General features: G+C 42.7%; 2 protein-coding genes across 2 annotated transcripts; one reads left to right on the plus strand and one right to left on the minus strand.

Annotated features, from left to right (window-relative positions):
- The first annotated feature begins 23 nt into the window (after positions 1–23).
- LOC103374395 (folate transporter 1-like) lies at positions 24–8,901 on the plus strand. Its single transcript, XM_008304480.1, has 5 exons — positions 24–349; positions 1,727–2,477; positions 3,699–3,891; positions 5,323–5,464; positions 6,743–8,901. The coding sequence occupies exons 1-5, from the start codon at positions 53–55 to the stop codon at positions 6,941–6,943; spliced, it is 1,584 nt and encodes a 527-aa protein (XP_008302702.1). The 5' UTR covers positions 24–52; the 3' UTR covers positions 6,944–8,901.
- A 1,491-nt stretch (positions 8,902–10,392) lies between these two features.
- Positions 10,393–18,033, minus strand: LOC103374397 (uncharacterized). Its single transcript, XM_008304481.1, has 11 exons — positions 17,808–18,033; positions 14,347–14,496; positions 14,118–14,243; positions 13,841–14,001; positions 12,466–12,565; positions 12,270–12,371; positions 12,114–12,134; positions 11,925–11,945; positions 11,775–11,801; positions 11,625–11,684; positions 10,393–11,542 (listed from the first exon to the last, which is right to left on the minus strand). Exons 1-11 carry the CDS (start codon positions 17,881–17,883, stop codon positions 11,523–11,525), a joined length of 864 nt encoding a protein of 287 aa, XP_008302703.1. The 5' UTR covers positions 17,884–18,033; the 3' UTR covers positions 10,393–11,522.
- Positions 18,034–18,259: the final 226 nt, after the last annotated feature.

The raw sequence follows: 18,259 nt of genomic DNA on the forward strand, positions 1-18,259 counted from the left end.
AAACAAATCCTCACATGGTGATTTGACACAGCAGCAAAAGTTGCTCGACACAATGGCAGCGGACGACACGGCGGGGAGTGGAGACCGATCGGAGGGGGAGAAGGATGTGGAAGTGCCTGCATCTGGAGACACTAAAGGACATGAAGACGGGGATGCAGAGATGGGTTTGTCTGCCCGTGAGGCTCCGGCTAGCTCTGAGGATCCCACGGAGGAAGCCAGGAGTCCCAAGAAGTGGAAGTGGGCCGTGATGTTCTTGTGTTTGTACGGCTTCATGGCATCGGTGAAGCCTGGGGAGCCCTTTATTACGCCGTATCTGCTGAGCGCTGAGAAGAACTTCACCAGGGTGCAGGTCAGTGACATCCCCAGCAAGACAAGCTGGGACTGGCTGAAAAGCTAATAATTAAGACCTCTCAGTTATGCCACTGTACTTTAGAGTTCAGTCAGGAGGTTCATAGAAGTAAAACTGTACAGAAAGTTGACCTCTAAGACTCTTTAACAAGTTTTTCCTCTGTGCACTTATTGCTCAGAGGATTTAATGAGTTCCCCGTGGGGAGTTTACTGATCCGTCTTACCGTGGTCATAGTTCGCATTCCTCCAAAGTGGGTCAGTGTAATAGGTTGGTGAAAGTGGGTGTAATCACTATTCCGTTTGCCAGTTCGTTTGTTTTTTTTGTTGATTGACCGTGACCTCATACTCACAGCTGGTTATCAGCCAACCTATGTGGAAAAACACTCTTTGTAGGACCACAACGACAGATTTGCAGCTCCATCCCATAAACCCCCCGTATTTAGCAGATTCCAGGGAATAAGCGGGTCTTTGTGGAACCTGATCAGTCTGCCAGACAGATTTCATACTGAGATTGAGAAATGAGGTGTCGGTGAAATCACACAAACAATTTAAAAGTCGACTTTTAAGTTATTGAGCAGGTGTTCTGATAGTGTCCGGCGGCATGCTGTCGATCTCATCCTGTGTTATTGTTTCCTGGAAATGTGTCTTTATGACGTGGAAATAGGGCGTCAGAGTAAATCCAGTTTTTGTTGTGCGTAGGTGCAGATGCGTTGTATTTGTATCAGCATTGTGGTATTAATTCAGACATGCTTCTCAGACCTTTTTTGTCGCTTGCATGTTAATATCTAAAGACTCTTGGTCTTCATTTGCTTCTCTATCACCCAGCTCTGGTTAATTATTTAGACATTTGGATGAGACTTTATATTTGCAGTCATCAAAAGACCATGTTTGCCGTCACCATCACAGGTCATCTGCAGTGAGGTGCGGTCAGGGGAGGCAGGAGAGGCAGAGCTTCACTTGTTATTCGGGACAACAGAACTTTTTAATACAGCAACAAGATGTGATCCTAATACTGTTAAACAGTCTTTTAATGGTGAATAAACTGTAGGGATGCACGATATATATGCGACCACATCGGTATCGGTCCGATGAACAAATTTAGCCGATGATTGTCTAACATTAGCGCCTTCGTCTCTACGTTTGATATCGCTGCTATTTCACAGATGTGTTTACTTAAATGGACTTGAATGTTAAATATGTTAAGATATGTTTGTTACGTATGTGGTCTAATTTGGGTTTCTTTTGAATAGTTTGTGCTTGAATATCGACATCGGTAATATTAGTTATCGGCGATATCAGAACCCTAACATCGGATATCGGCCAGAAATGTTGATATCGTGCGTCGCTAATTGACTGTAATCTACGACTTCTTTTCAAGGTGACCAATGAGATCACTCCGGTGCTGACGTACTCCTACATGGCGGTGCTGGTGCCGACCTTCCTGCTGACGGATCTTCTGCGCTACAAGCCGGTCCTGGTCCTCCAGGGCCTCAGCCAAGTGGCCATCTGGGTCCTCCTGCTCTTGGGCACCACGCTGCTTCAGATGCAGTTCATGGAATTCTTCTACGGCATCACCATGGCCTGCCGCGTGGCCTACTCCTCCTACATCTTCTCGCTGGTCAACCCGGTCATGTACCAGCGCGTGGCGGGATACTCGCGCGCCTCCACCCTGCTGGGGGTTTTCATCAGCTCTGCGCTGGGACAGCTGTGCATGTCTCTGGGCAACATCACCTTCTACACCCTCAACGCCATCTCGCTGGGGTTCGTCAGCTTCGGCCTGCTGCTCGCGCTGTGCCTGCCGTGGCCCAAACGCTCCCTGTTTTTCAACCGGACAAAGAATCAGGAGCAAAGGGAGCTGGCACCAGTGGTGTCTAAATCCGAACTGGACCAAATGAACCCCAAACAGGGAGTTTCTGCGTCACGCTGGAAACACTCTGTTTTTGTGGCGATGCTGCTGGAGCTGAGAAACGTGGTGAAGAGGCCCAACCTGAGACTCTGGTCGCTGTGGTGGGTGTTCAACTCCACGGGGTATTACCTCGTGCTGTTCTACGTGCACATCCTGTGGAGCAAAGTGTCTGACAACCAGAAAGTTTACAACGGGGGAGTGGAGGCAGCTTCTACCCTACTGAGTGAGACATTTCTGGAGATACAGAATTTCAGGCATTCATTTTGAATCCCTGTTTTATGCTCAGCTGGGTGTGCTTCAGTTTTTTTGTTTCACATGCAGCGTCCAGCTAACAGCACTTTAGAAGCTGCAGCTGAAGGCCAGGAGAAGTATTTGGCTTTACATTAATGGTAGAAATCTCTGCAAAGGACTTTGGATGTAGGCGAAGAAAAAAAAATCTTAAAATTGGTGTTAAATGATTTTAAGTCTCCGTTTGATAGACTTTGGTCAAAGCATTTGGACCTGTAGCAAAGGTCTAAGTCTTACTGTTCAGGCTGTTGTTTCAGTTTCCGGCTCTGATAAATAGAGAAATTATAGTGATTTAACAAAAACTAAAATGTATTTGAGACCTACCAGTGAGATCTGGGGTTCAGAGGGTTCCTCTGTCCTAAAGTCAGCTCAGATTTAGTGATTAAATGTTTGCATATTTTAACATAAAAATGTCAAGAATATTAAACCCACCGTCACCTTTTTCAAAGAGGTTGAATAATCGCCTCTGTGAGGTGATTACTTCATGTTGACGTATCCGTAATCGCCCTCTAAACAGCCGTAAAGCACAAAGGTAGCAATTTGTTTGAATCACTTCGATGTCATGTGAAGCAATAAAAGCTTAATTACTGGACGAGACCTGAAAGCAGGTGAGCGATAAGCAGCAGGGTTGGTCGCTCAGTCGCTGTGTAACGTATTAATAACACGAACAGATTGATTTCTGTCGAATGTAAATATTTTCTAAAAGCAAATGCTGCAGTGGGGAGAGGTGGCAGTGGAGTGATGTGATTTACACCCCGAAAATGTGACGATATTAAAAGCAAGCAGGCTTATTTATACAGGAAAGTATCGTAGATAAAATAAAGCCTCGTAAAATTAGATTAAATGCATAAATAAAAACTGTGCAGACAAGTTGAATACTTCAAACTTATTGATGGTAAGAAAACATGCAAAAGAGGAAGTCTATAAGTGCAGAGACAAGTTAATTACATGTGCAGGGAATTTAAACCAGACTTTATAAATTAGTACTTGATAAATAAAAGCAGTTGGGGAAAAGAGCTGTTTTTAAAATGGACCCAGTGAAGGCAAATCCATGTCCTGAGAGATACAACAAGTAAAGACGAGAGAGCCCAGCTGACACAATATCGCTTTACTGATGAGTTGTGTTGACTAACAGTTTGGATTTTTTTCTTTGCAGGCGCGATCGCCTCCTTCATGGCGGGCTACATTAAAATTCGGTGGAACGTGTGGTCAGAGCTGGTCATCGGCGTGATCACGGGGGTGCAGGCCGGTCTGCTGCTCCTCATGGGCAACACGGGCGACATCTGGGTCTGCTACGTCTCCTACGTCCTCTTCAGGAGCTTCTACCAGTTCCTGGTGCCCATCGCCACGTGAGTGCCAAATGAAAAGTATTGTTTCCTCATGAAAACAAGTGATGCAGCTGTTTTGCTCGTACTGTGGTAGAAAGTTGTCTCCTTTATGAGGAGGTGATGCATGTTATTCTGTGATTACAACATCAATCGTGTTGAAGTCCAAGCAGTTTCTGGGCGTCACATTTTTACTCAGTGATCCCCCATTTTCACTGCAGTGCCTCTGTGGGAACAGCACAACCACAGCTAGAAGAAAACAGAACCAAAACATGCCCTTTGTGCACAATTATAACTGTATAGGTTTTACAAAATGACAAAATGAAAGTTGAAAACAAACCTGAAATCAAAACGTGCCACATTTTTCCAAGAGTCCACAGTTGTTAACGACACCAGAAACAACATAGTGGCCCTCCGTAATAATTTAACATTTACAACTTACATTTTAAATTTGTTTTCACACTCGTCTCCTGTCTGCTCTGTGTCAACAAAAACTGCAGCTCAGCTACAAAGTTCCTTTTTTATGTGGCTTTTGCTCACAGCTGAGTCATTGTTGGTTCAGTTCTGCCAAGTAGAGCAGAATTTTTAGTTTTGTACAGAATCTGAAACATGTAAAACAGTGATTCGGATAAAATATCCCAGTTTTAGGATTAGATCTGGTAAATTTTCCAGATGAACTCAAAAGTCAGGCAAGATACGAGGTGTGTCAGAGAAGTTTCAGGACTGGTGTCACAAAAGATGTATTTCAAATCCAAACTACCAGTTTTCCCCTTCGCAGTAATCCCCCTGGAGTCTAACCCACTTTCTCAGCCTTCTCTTCACGCCGCCATGCACTCCTGGAAGGATTCCATGTCTTCTAAACGGGTCTCCTTGATGACCCCCTTGAGCTTAAGGAAGAGGAGAAAATCCCACGGAGCCAGGTGGGGTGAGTAGGGAGGTTGCTCCAGCACGGAGATGTTCTTGTCAGCCAGGAACAGTGGGATGCTCAGGGCGTTGTCGTGGTGGAGCAGCCACGACTCGTCCTGTCACAACTCTCGCCTCTTCTCTGAACAAAGCAAACGCTGCAGGATCTCTTTGTAGACGTGCTGGTTGATGGTCTGAAGGGAAAATCTCATAGTTTGTAGTTTGAAATCTATCTTTTGTGACTGGAGTCTTGGAGCTTTTCTGACACACCTTGTATGTACAGTCAGAAAGTTGGAGATGCGATGATTCTTCCTGTTTTTACAGTTTCTGGTTCTGATTAATCGTGTAATTTAAGCCGTTTTAAAACAAAACAAAACACGCCTTTCAAAGCTGCCGGTGATTTTTGGGTTTAAAGCAGGTTTTCATCGACTCTGGTGATGTTGGCACGATATATAAAAATATGAAAAAGGAAGGAACGATTCTAAAATCTCTCCTAAATATGCAGTTTTGCTCCAGTGGACACATCTTGTTCATAAAGCTGTGTGTCTGTAGTTTCCAGATCGCCTCGTCGCTCACCAAGGAGCTCTGCGCCCTGGTGTTTGGCATCAACACCTTCCTGGGGACGATACTGAAGACCATCATCAGCCTGATATTTGTTGACAAGAGGGGTCTGGCGCTGGATGTGGGCTCTCAGGTAAAGCAAAGTCAGATTTTACATTATTTAGTCTTGAACTTGAGCATACACCTCAGGGGAAGGCGACGTTATGTGTTGAGCATAACTGACATGTAAAGGAAATTTCAAACGGTGTTGCATTGCGAGAAACACGAGATGCTCATCAGTCGAACATGTCGAAACGTGAAGAAGCCAGTCACACATCTCAATTTACCGTCGAGATTTTTCTACATCAGAAACTGAGCAACGAGAGTGACAAGAAACATAAAAGTCATGTTTGTACTCCTGATATTGCCATAGATTAATAAAAGTGTGACAGTAAATGTTCTCAAACTTCCGTGTTAGTGAAACTAGTTCGAAGCAGCAGCAACGATTCTGACCAAAAGTTGCTCCATTTTCAGACAAATAATCACATTTTTAATTTGCGAAACATTTAAGAAATGTTATTTTCACAGTTGAAAACTTCAAATCAGTTGATTTGGTGACACCAGTTTGAATCACGTGTCTGAAGTATGACATCTGTTGCGACAAAACTCCTGCTTGTAGGCACAGAAATAAAAGCCTCTAACTCGTTTTCTCATAATTAATTTGTTGTAATTTCTCCTTTTGAAATGATTAGGCCTGGTCCGAATAGCAATTTCTTGTCTCCGGATATTCGGCCCAATTACTGACGAATATCCGGATACGGTATGATATCCTGATACCAGCACAGCGAGCGAATAGTTGGCTATTCGGCTATTTGGGTCGAGCTCTAGAAATGATTAAAATCTCAAAAACTCAACGTCATTTGTACCATTTAACACAGTTAAAAGGTCGTAAGTCATAAAAAAAAAAAAAGAGAAAGATTTTCTTTTATTAATTATTTTTCAGAAATGGAAAAAAAAAACCTGCAATCACCATGTACAACATTTTTCCAAGTGCCCACATGTAGAATAGAATAGAGGAAATAGAATAGAATATAACTTTATTGATCCCTTTGGTGAAAACCTCAGGGAAATTGCTGAGGTCCAATATTGGAGAAAAGTCTGGGACTTTACACACTTTAGATAATTTACATTTTTAATTTGTCTTCTACATTCAGCCGAAACATTTCTGAATTTTTCTCATGTGACTGTTGGACACACCTGTCGTGGCTTCACAGTTGCACCGTTTAACAGATCATTTGGTTTCTCACAGTCTGTGAATTGCACGTGCTTTACTTTTATGCAGAAAGTGCGCACAACCTTTCCGGATGTCATTGGAAATGATTGGAGGTGAATGTGTATCTGTATCTGAATGAATTCTGTTTCCTTCCTGCAGTTCATCGTCTACTTCATTTACTTCGCCATTCTTACCGTCGTCTACCTTGTGTGCGCTGCTGTCGTCATCGTCCGTCACTACAGAAACCGGGACGGGGGAGGAGGCGGGGCCGGCGACCAGGCCACGCCCACTGAGCTCAGCCCCGTGGCTGAAAATTCAGAGGCAGAGCCTTTATCTAACGGCAAAAGTGCCAAATCATAAAGATAAGGGATGTGTGTCGCCCTGTAACTGCTGTCTGTTATCTAGTTGTGTTAATAAGCCGTTCAGACTGAGTGGGATCAATCGTTTTTTGCCCTCTGACGGAGAGGCGTGTTCAGCACTGGCCTTAATCATAAAAGTGCCTCATCTGCTGCTTAACCTTCCTGCACTACACAAGTCAGCTTGTGTCTGACGTCTGGGGGGAGGTTTGTGTCTGTGTGCGACGATCAGGTGTGACAAGAAGAAGAAGACATTTAATGAATAATGCGGCGAAGCACAAGATGGCAGCGTGCTTCAGTTTCATGAACAAACATTTTAATCAGGAAAGTCTTCAGACCCTTTCACATTTTTACCAGCCACGACTGTTCCTGTGTGTTTCTGTGGACAGATTTTGTCAAAAAAAAAAAGATGCTGTTACAGGACTTCCAGGTGTGACACCAAAGTGAAATTTGAAGGCGAAAAAGTAAAGAAATACGACATTTACGGGATTTCCACTTCACCTACTAGAGATTGTGGGAGTGAAGCTAGAGAGAGGATGGATTATTTTACTTTCTTTCATTCCCCCCATAAGTATCTTTTCAATTGTTCTCATCTAAACATGACTGAACCAAAGGAGCGCTTTGGTTTCTTTCAACCCCGGGTGTTTCCAGGTATTGTGGCCGCTGCTTCTTTCACCGTCTTCCAACTCGGCCTTCAAACGCTGTAAAGCTCAAAATCTGTCCACAGACTCAAACAGAAGGCGAAAGTAAAGTACGCCTCGCTGTCACCGCTGGTAAAGAAAGGCAGGACAAGCTAGTTGGATCATTCCCCAGAGGAAGCGAGGCCGTATTTAAGGGTCGGACCACCCCTCAGACTTCCTGTACACGAGGTCACATCATCGTCACAAGTTGTGTGCCTCAAGTTTTTTCCCCCAAACTACAATTTTGAGTCACCGTATTGGACAGAAATCTGTGTTTTCTGTTATTTCTGACCAACAAAAATCTCTTTAATGCTTGACTAAATGAAACTCAGATTAGCCAAACTGTTTCTAAAATCATTTCATTTCGATGTCACGAAGGGCGACCAGCAGAAATTCCCCCACGCAGGAACAAAACTGAGTATAATCAGGCCTTAGTTTTTATCTGTAAATGGGATATTTCCATCTTGGATTTCTCTTAAATGTCCAGCACAGTTCGATAACGTGTCCTTGGGGCGGTTGCTGTGGAGAGTCTGGAAACTTCCTGTGAACCCAGAGCGGGACCTTTTTATTTTTATTTTTAAATGCAATGACCAGAACATTCTTTTATTTTTTTGTATTCCAAACATGAAACAAATACGTAGAAATCACAGCTGCAACCTGCTGGACTTTCCTCTTTCTGCCTTTCTAACATCTACACTCCTATTTTACCGAATGTTACAACTACTGCATGTCAGTGCATTTAAAAACAACAACAACAAAACAGACTACTACTACGAGTATGATCGCGCTTTAGTTACTGGTAGTGGTTCTCACATCAGATCATTAATATCTGTCTGCAGCTTTCATACATGATTTAGCTGTAATTAATGTAGAAGCAGCACAACGAAGACATTTAATCTGTATTTAATTCAGTTTCTTTTTAATGTAGCTTAGCTGCTTGTCCGGCGGCCATTTTGGCAGCAACAAACCACCACAAAGTACTCTTTAGACCCGGTCGTCCTTTATTTTTTTTTTGGGTTAAAGGACGACCGTTTTTACTTGCAGTGTTACTCGATCCAACAGGAAAACGAAAGCTGAGCGGCGACACGGAGGTCCGCGTTTGTCATGTTCACCGAGTTTTAGCGGGACTACGTTGCTTCCATTCAGAATGTACAGATGTTTGTTTTATTTTGATTGAAATAATTGCTGAGAAATGACTGTGAACCTGTCCGAATGCTGTAAGAAAAACAATCAGATGTTTATTTTTTATTCACAAATAAATTACGTTTGGTGGACGAAAAAACTTCCTGATCAGTTTTTGTTTGAAATTTTTTTGTTCTTTGTTTACTCATTTGCTAAAATACTACAAGCCCTTTACTCGATGAGAAGTTGCAACCAAATCTTCTGACCCGATGGCCTACATGGCAAAGGCTCAGGAGTGCTAGAGCTGCTTAACCTAGAATTATAACACTGATCACAGAAGCATTAGCAGACAACAAAAAAAGAGACTAGAAATGACAAAGAGGCAAAATGGCATTAAAAATCAATGCAAAACGACAGAAATGTGACACAGAAAGACCTCAAAGCAAAACACAATGAGAACAAAGGTGCAAAATGACCAAAACGTACCACAAAACGACTTCACAGAGATGCACAACTACCAAAATATGACCCAAAGAGACGCAAAATGACAACAAAGACTCTCAAAATGAAAAGAAAAACATCAAAATGACCAAGATGGAACCAAAAAACTGCCATAAAGAGATGCAAAATGTCACAAAATTAACAATCTGAGACAATAAATGGGACAATAAATGACTGTGTGGTTTCTTCTTGCTCCTCTGTGAGTTGGTGGCTTTGAGTTTCATCTTCCAAGTTTATGTTTTTTGACATTTTCTTTTCATTTAAGCCTAGAAAAGTCAACAAATACAAGACATTCTGTATATTTTTTAGTGTATGACTGACTAAAAAGTAACAACAAAGACCAAAGTTTAAAGTTAAAATCTAGATTTATATTCATGATGATTCAAACTTCCTCCTTACTCTCCTGTCTCATAGTTCTCTCCATGTGTTTACGTGATCAAAACGCAGCGTTCCAGGATTTACAGATGGGTTTGTGAAGCTCTCTTGTTTGGCCAGCTGCAGTTTCAGATCACAGCATGAAGAACTCTCATTTGTTTTTCTGTATTTCTTCGCAGGACGCCACTTTTTTTTTGTTGTTTTTTGTTTTTACAGCTGAACCCGAGGGTGTGACGAACCTCCTGTTTGAGAAATGCGGTCGTTCTGGCCTGAGAAGAACCTGTTTTGAGAAGCGTCTCGGTGAGATCGAGCGAGTTAAGATTCGAGGTGTGCGATGGGAGTCCATGCCTCATTTGCATTACTTTGGTTATCCTGTCAACTCCTTCACTGTAAACCCACTCCAACAGACTTGTAGCTTGTCAAAGTCAAACCCTAAAAGCTCCTCAGTCTCTTTCGGGGGCAATGAAAGCATTTAAAGCTTCGTTTTTAGGCACATTTTTCTTAAAGTTAGCACGAAGATTTCTATTAGTGCCATTAAATACACGCCATAATCGAAAAATACAAGGTATGATGACTCTTTTGATGGGTTTTTTGTGTGTGTGCACGGATAAAATGCAACAAAAAACTGCCTTTGTGTTTCAGTTTATATCATCTGATCTCAGCGACTGCATCGTGGGGATCTTCTGCCCTCTAGTGGCTCAACGTTGCCTTCAACAGAAATTTTTCTCTCTTTTGTTTCCACTGTTGAGGAAAAAGAACATTTCAACACAAAAAGTTGATATTTTGTTGGCTTTATTACACACAGATCATATAAAAACACTAAATATATATATAGTTTTTATTGGAAAATGCCAACCTCCAATAAATAGACAAGTTAACAGGATGCGAACATGTCAGTGCTTCTTGTCTATACAAGTATGGTGTGTGTTTGTGAAGCTTTTTACAATTTTAAAAAACATGTAGTGTTAAAACAACTGAACAAAATGAAGTCTAATTAGAAGTGAAGGACATAAAAATCAAGTGCAAACCCTTACATCGACTGCATTTAGAGACAGAAAACCAAAATATTGAAACCTCAGAATGAAAAGCTAAATACCAGAAACAATCCCAGACATTCAATGACAGAAAAAACAAAAACAAAACAAGGAAAATAAATGCTCCAGCTTTCTCTGTATTTCACTTATTTACCCACACGAACACGCGTCAAAGCTGCTGCTGTGAAGTCAGCCATAAAACACAACACAAAGCCTCCGACTGTTGCCCAAACAAACACAATAGCCTCCTTTTATTTCCTGCTGCCGTCAGCGCGGCTCCTCCCCGCGGCCGGAGCTCTTCTCCAACACAAATCATCCTCCGCCGGTGGTTTAAAGAGCTCGAGGTACCGGTCGGTGTCAGGTATGCAGTCCATCGCAGGAAAACGCTCCTCGCTGGGCTTCCTGGTATTGTTTCAAACTCGTTCTGCCTCCTCGGAAAATCCAGAAACCCTGCCGAGATCAAGTGTCTTTTCTCATTTGCGTTTTCTTCTAAAGTTTCTTTCCCTTTGTGGCGTCTTTTAAACTTTATAAGAACGTGGCTAGGAGTCGATATTACCAGGTTATAGCGCGATAAACAGATGTTCCCCACTGAAAACATCTGGTTTAGTTTGTTCAAAGTAACATGCAGAGAAACAGATGAGTCTTAAACAAACCTTAATACTGCCAACATTTTGTCGCTTCTAAAGCCATCGTAAAATCCTATATTTTTGCACCTAAAGATGCATCATTTCACTCTGTACATATTTAAAATTTAACAACGGACTGATTCTGCACCCTGATCTAGTCATTGCTTTTGCGCTGTATCGCATATTCTCATTCCATCAACATTTCAGTTGCATCCGCAGGTCTTCACTGGGTGTTGTTTGGCCGCCTATGCCATTGGTGTTTCCTCTGCCAAACGACAAAAGAAGAGAGTCACACACTGCCTTAAATGTGCTGAAACCCTGGACGTGGAGATGTAAGAGATATTTACCGTCACTTTGTCCCTTCTGGTCACTGTGAGTGGTGCCGTTGGACTCGGCAGCGTCTCTTGCTGGTTAAATAAATATAGATATACGGATGTCAACTTTAACATCACCGTAAAAAGAAATAGTAAAGAAACGTCACTGTGGCTGAAACTTACCTGACCTCTCCTGCTTCCTCCAGAAGTCTGAGGTTGAAAGTGAAAAACAGAACAGTCAACAGAAAATACAGCACAGAGGAGTCACAGTAAAGCCCTTCACAAGCACAACACTTGTTTTGTAAGCACTGACAGAGGAAACGTTGCACTGACCTGCTTCCCATGGCATGGAGGCTGCAGAGAGAGCATCACAGCAGAGAACGTGTTAAAGAAGGCAAGTTTGACTCATGAGTTAATTTCACAGTAACCACTCAAGAACTGGTTTAATCTGGCCGAGCCAAGACGGCAACAAACAAACCACTTTCCCACCTCGATTATTCTTATTTGTTTTGGACGTCTTACCTTTTTCGAAGAACCACATCCCTAAAAGAAATCAACAGGGTGATTACAATGAGACTACAGCCATCATTATCAGCCTAAATTCAAACATTTTTAAATGAATGCTTTAATGCATCTTCTTTTTTCCCAGCTGACATTGAACGCGTCCTGATTTCTCACCTGCTTTCAATCTGTGAACGACACCCAGCAGCAGCACGGCCACCAGCAGACAGATGAAGACGGTGACGCCGGCGGATATTTTTAATTGCCCCTCCTCAGTTGCTGTAAAAGGTAAGAGACTCTTCAGTTGGTGCTCATGTTTAAAAAAAAACCAACGCGATTAGTGTATTCGAAACGCTTCTCTGCGGTTACTCACGAGCGTCTGTGTCGAAAGGGTTGGAGATGGGTTGGCTCGTCTCATGACTTACTGCATTGCTTAACACGCAGCTGAACTCTTTTATGTTCGCACTGATCTCCTGGAAATGCAGGGAAACACTAAGTGTTAGCAAACATTTAGTTTTGCTCACTCGTATTTCACTGCAATACAAAATCCTGCACCTCTACGGAAACGACAAAAAGTTGAACTTCACTGATGATTTCTTCAAAAATTGGAAACACTCAGTAACCTACAACATTTTTCCAAGTTACAGATACTGGGGGAAAAATGTGACTTCCATAGTTCACATTTTTAATGAGTTTCCATACTTTCCTCCCTGCAGTTCAGCCAAAAAGTCCCAGAATTTATGTCACGAGACTGTTGGTCTCAGCTGTTTTTTTGCACCACCTGGTTATTGCAAATGGTTTATTTATGTCTAAACTTTAAATGAGACGTCTATCGCTGGCACAAAGAAAATTCTGCGCTCTTCGACACAACGGTGAAGGTGTCAGTAGCTCAGCTGCAACCAACATTTAAGTGGCTTTTCGGCTGAACTGAGAGAAGTGTTTTCACAGAGCAGATAGGAGGCAAGTCCATCCATCCATTCATCATCTATACAACACTTAATCCTCACTAGGGTGGTGGGGGGCTGGAGTCTGAAGGCAGGTTCACCTGGACAGGTCACCAGTCTGTCTACACTTAGAGACAGACAACCAAGCACACTCACATTCACACCTGCGGACAATTTAGAATCACCAATTAACCTCAACTTCGGAGAACCCAGAGAGAACCCGTGCTGCACGGGGAGAACATTGTAAACTCACTGGGACGCGAACCGGCGACCTTCTAGCTGCGAGGCAACGGTGCTAACCACCGAGCCACCTTCCTAGATAGGAGGCAGGTATGGAAGCAAATTAAAAATGTGAACAGCAACATATCTGTAGTATGTAGTCTTTTTTTTTTCTCTTTTTTTTTTTGTAAATATTGGAAACAGCCACGGATATATGTTGTCCATGTTGAGTCCTTTTTTCTTGTTTTATAATTTATGATACTGCACAGAAGACTTTTCTGAGCTCTCCTCACTTCCAGCAGTGTTGTGCTGTTTTGTATAAAGGTGCAGAACTTTATATTGAAGTGCAAAAGAAGCCCACAAGAGAGGGAAAAAAAACATCACCCAAAAACTGCTTGGAGTTCAGAAGTGTATGAACTGCACTTTTTTTTTTTTAGGTAAAATTAAGTACATTTTTTATAACTTTCCTGTTTCCATCCAATCCGTTCCAATACAATATTTAGACATACGAACAAACTACATGATGGAAACACGACTACAGCGATAACCCCACAGATAAAAACGTTCCCACTAGATCAGTAATACCTTGTCAATAATAAATTCCTTCGTAACGGAATTCGTCACAACGGTATCATCAGCTGTCCACGCGTAGGTGACTGGCTCTGTGCCGTGTCCATCACAGCTCAAAGTGCATCTGATCTTGCCCTCTTCGCAGGATAGTGAGACAGTGGGCACGGGCACGGCAGCTGTTAGCGCAGAAATAAATTAGCAAAATGCACGACAACCTTCTCTTACATGTCGTATTTTCTTTTTTTTTTCTTGCTCTCAAAGTCTCAACAACTGTGTTAATTCATCCACTTACACATGACGACGAGTCGAACCGTCGAGCCCTCGACGTTGTTGATCTCCGGTGTGTACACTCCACTGTCATTTAGAAGCAGTCCTGTGATTGTCATCACTCCGGTTGAGGTGTTCAGGTGGCCCCGCTCTTTAAACAGACGCAGATTGTGTCAGCTCATCAGCAAAAGTCACAAACGATTCAAAATGCGACACGTTTACAAAGCAATCGTCAAACTCTGGACACGGTCTACCTTTAAACTGACGGTAGCTGTCCACTTCAGCTCCATACCACTCGATGGCCATGTCAGAACCAGATTTCCAAAGCACGCTTTTGATGGTCCCAGAACCGGCGTTTGGTCTGAGCTCAACTTCACCGCCCAGCTTACCGTAGACTGTGGTCTCTGCAAGGACAAGAAGAGGCACAATGTGGTATCCATTACATCCAAACATTCTTTAAACAGGCCGTTTGTTGACTGGACTCTGGTCAGATTTTAGATACCAGAGGTTAATCTGTGCAACAACAAGTGGGTTGTTCTTTAGCGTAACGGATGCACAGGTCTACCATTGTCAATCATTTAAGAAAATGGAAAACAAACTGGTGTTTTCCACACCCGCAGATGACATCCGTTAGTGCCTTGATTTGCCCACAACCCGAAGTGAAAAGAGGAAGGAGACCAGATTTTTTCCTCTTAAAAATGTACTTAAAGCAATCAATTGGTTTTGACACTAGTTGGAGATTGATCCCAGTTGTGTTCCTTCCTTTTATATTCTTCTATTTTCTGCTGTGCTGTTACTTTCCTACTCTTCACCTTTGACCCAGCTATAATACTTCCTCTTTTACTCTATTTTAGTCTACGCTGTTCTAATATGAAATACTTGCACACTGTAACACTAATGTAATATGTAGTGCAGTTTCACTTTAATGGCAAATGATTTAATGTTGCACCACCACTAAGTTTTAAGTCGTCAGTGAAGTATTTCATCTTAGAACCATTAAAAAAAGAATACTGCAATAAAAATACAGGCCCCAAAGTAGAAACTCAATGCAACAACAGTGAATACACCTGATTACTGACACAAAACTGAGTACACTTGTTATTCCCAGTCAGCCTTGACAGCGAAGCACGGAGGTGGCACTATGATGAATACGGGGTGTCGGGCAGATGGCATTTATAGACGGCGCCATGAATGTGTGTTTATACTAAAATACACCACGTTCCAAACTGTATGTGTCATAAATATTTTTTTTTTGTTTTTCAATTAAACCCATGGATGGTATTGTGTCTCCGGCCTCTTTGGATGACTGACATCAATCTGCCAGGTGAGCCCAATTAAAGGAAAAACGACTAAAGAAGGACGTTCCACATTATTATGGAGTCCCACGAACATCAAGGTGTGGGTTCCTCCAGAGGGGTGCAGTTATGCATCCAATGCTCACAAACAGAAACGGCTGCAGTGGGCCCAGAAATACATGGAGATGAGTTTTCACACAGTCTTGTTCACTGATGACCACCACGTCCCATCAGGGCTTCGACGTCAGCAGGGAGGTGGTGGAGTCATGTTTTGGACTGGAATTGTGGGGAAGGTGTGAAAACGACCTCTGAAAAGTATGTGGAGTTTCTGACTGTCCACTTTCTTCTATGGTCCAAAAAGAAGAACCGTGCTTTGCGTTACAAAAAGCTGCATCACTGGCTGCTATGGGCATCAAAGGAGACAAACTCCTGGTGTGGCCTCCATCCTCCCCAGACCTCAACCCTACTGAGAACCTTTGGAGCGTCCTCTCCATCTATGAGGAGGCAGCAGCTCTGGGAGGTTATTCTGACATCCTGCAAAGAAATTCAAGCAGAAACTCTCCAGAAACTCACAAGTTCAGTGGATGCAAGAATTGTGGAGCTGCTATCAAACAAGGGCTCCTCTGTTAAAATGTAACTCGACCTGTTTAGATGTTTTTGATTGAAATAGCTTTTGTTGTCAGTAAATATGACCTCTGAATGCTGCAGTTCTTTTCAACCTATAAAATGTTTTGGATCTCTGCTGTGTGTAATAATTTGGAACAGTTTGATGACTTGAAAATGCTGCTGACTGTCATTTGTATCGACTATAATAAAAAAAAAATCATTTGCATAATAATTTGGGCGACGGTCATCGACTTCCGGAAGAGGAGCACAGCGACACGGCTGCTGCACATCGCCCTGGTGGAGGAGTACAAGTACCTGGGTGTGTCTGCCTCGACAGCAGACTGAGCTGGAGGACCAATGCTGACTCTGTGTACAAGACAGGGATGAGCCGCCTCTATTTTCAGAGGAAGCTGAGAACGCATGCAGCAGGATGTTGGAGGTCTATTACCAGTCTGCTTCGGCCCTGTACTTTGTGGGAGCAGCAGCAGAGCCACTAATAAGAACAGACTGAAAGCCGGCTCTGTGATTGGCTGCAAACTGTTTTGAAGCTGTGGTGGGAAGGAGGACTTTCAATAAGCTGTTGGATAACCCTGACCACCAGCTCTACCCCCTGCCGGACAGGCAGCGAAGCAGCTTCGCCAACCGGCTGGTCCAGCTCTGCTGCCACCAGGACAGATGCAGGAAGTATTTCCTGCTCCAAGCACTAACTCTGTTCAACACATCAGACCTGACTGGCAGAGAGCTCTCAGCCCTCTCTGCCTTGTAGCATCTGGTTTCGACACGCACACTTTTGTTGTACTCTTGTTTTGTAGCACATTATTGGCACTACACTTCAAGACATATTACACTTATTGTACATTTTGCATGTATTTTTTTGCTTACTTTGTGTATTTATGGTGGTGGTGACTTTACTCCCTGTGCTGCAACAACCAAATGTCCCCTTGAGGACTAATACAGTATTTCTATTCTATTTGAATTAGCTGACAAGATGACTCAGAGGCAGAAATGTGGTGTCTCCCAAACAGTATGAGCATAGACATCTGAGTTCACACGATGAGGCCTGTAGTTTTGTAATAAATCTAAGCTGGTAGTTGGTAAGTTTACATACTGTTAAACTAAATACTGCAAGCTGCTACGGTTTGGCATCATTTGACATTTACAGTCGTCCTCAAATGTATTCATACCCTCAAAAAAAAATCACTGAAATGAGTTGAAATTGACAAAAGTAATAATAAATAAAAATTTAATAAAAATCATGACATTGCTTTTGAATTGTGGTTTAACAGAAATATATATATTTTTTAAAAAAACAAGCATGATGAAACCCATAAACTAACTCCCAATCAGACTTATACACCTGTTGACAGGTAATTTGAAGTGCTCTAATTTGAACGTTTTGTTTTTTTTAAATTATTTTTTTCAACCAAAATTCCAAAGCAATGCCTTATTTCACTAAATTATAATTTTGCAAATTTTTATTTATTATCACTTTTTTCAGTTTCTTGTTACTTGAGCCACTATTGTGAGTTTTGCCTCTTCTTTAATGGGAGGGTGCGGATACATTTGTATGTGTTATTGAACAGAGGTGTGCTCACTTCCGGGTGTTTATTCATAACCGCTCGCGCACGTAGTTTTCCACTCGTGCGGTTCGCCCTACTGTAAATCTACTGTAAACTGCAAAGCACGCTGGTTTTGCACTGGGTGTGGCCGTTAACATGGGGGGAAAAAACACACACAGTTTACCCACACACACGTCTTCACAATCCACATAAAAAAACACACATTTTCCCCGCGTGTGGAAGCAACAAACTCACCGGAGGCTGCGGCCAAAGCGGCCGCAAAAAGGCACAGGCAGCCGGGCCACGACGTGGAAGTCAGGGGCGGCCACATCTCCGTCCGTCCGTCGAGCTACACGGCCGCAAAACGAGGCGCTGTTTCCGCTGCGAAGTCACACAAACATACCGGGATCCAGCGCAGTCGGGACGGACTTAAAGCTCAGCTATCGGCGGTGGAAAGAAGCTGAAAGTGAAAGTTGACAACCTCCAGCGACTCCCGAGTCTCCACCTCCGACCTCACATCTGCGCATTCACACGCGCATGTTTATATTTTTATACCCAGCAACAAGGCTTTAGCATTAATTCAACTCATGCAATCAAAAAAAAGCTTAAATTTGCTGTTTAAAAAATAAAAATTAAATCAGAATTGTTCCCTTTTCGGCACTTTTCCGCCCTCTGGTGGCCACATGCTGCTACTGCGCTTTGCCGAC

This window comes from Stegastes partitus, unplaced genomic scaffold (assembly GCF_000690725.1).
Source record: "Stegastes partitus isolate 25-593 unplaced genomic scaffold, Stegastes_partitus-1.0.2 Scaffold2239, whole genome shotgun sequence".
Lineage (NCBI taxonomy): Eukaryota > Metazoa > Chordata > Actinopteri > Pomacentridae > Stegastes > Stegastes partitus.

Excerpts from the sequence above, each read along its gene's own strand:
- LOC103374395 (XM_008304480.1), top strand. The coding sequence starts at position 53 with ATGGCAGCGGACGACACGGCGGGGAGTGGAGACCGATCGGAGGGGGAG. Across the intron at positions 3,892-5,322 it reads TTCCTGGTGCCCATCGCCAC|TTTCCAGATCGCCTCGTCGC; the intron begins GTGAGTGCCAAA and ends GTGTGTCTGTAG. Across the intron at positions 5,465-6,742 it reads CGCTGGATGTGGGCTCTCAG|TTCATCGTCTACTTCATTTA; the intron begins GTAAAGCAAAGT and ends TCCTTCCTGCAG.
- LOC103374397 (XM_008304481.1), bottom strand. The coding sequence starts at position 17,883 with ATGTGGCCGCCCCTGACTTCCACGTCGTGGCCCGGCTGCCTGTGCCTT. Across the intron at positions 14,497-17,807 it reads CGCTTTGGCCGCAGCCTCCG|AGACCACAGTCTACGGTAAG; the intron begins GTGAGTTTGTTG and ends TTGTCCTTGCAG. Across the intron at positions 12,566-13,840 it reads AGGAATTTATTATTGACAAG|GAGATCAGTGCGAACATAAA; the intron begins GTATTACTGATC and ends CTGCATTTCCAG.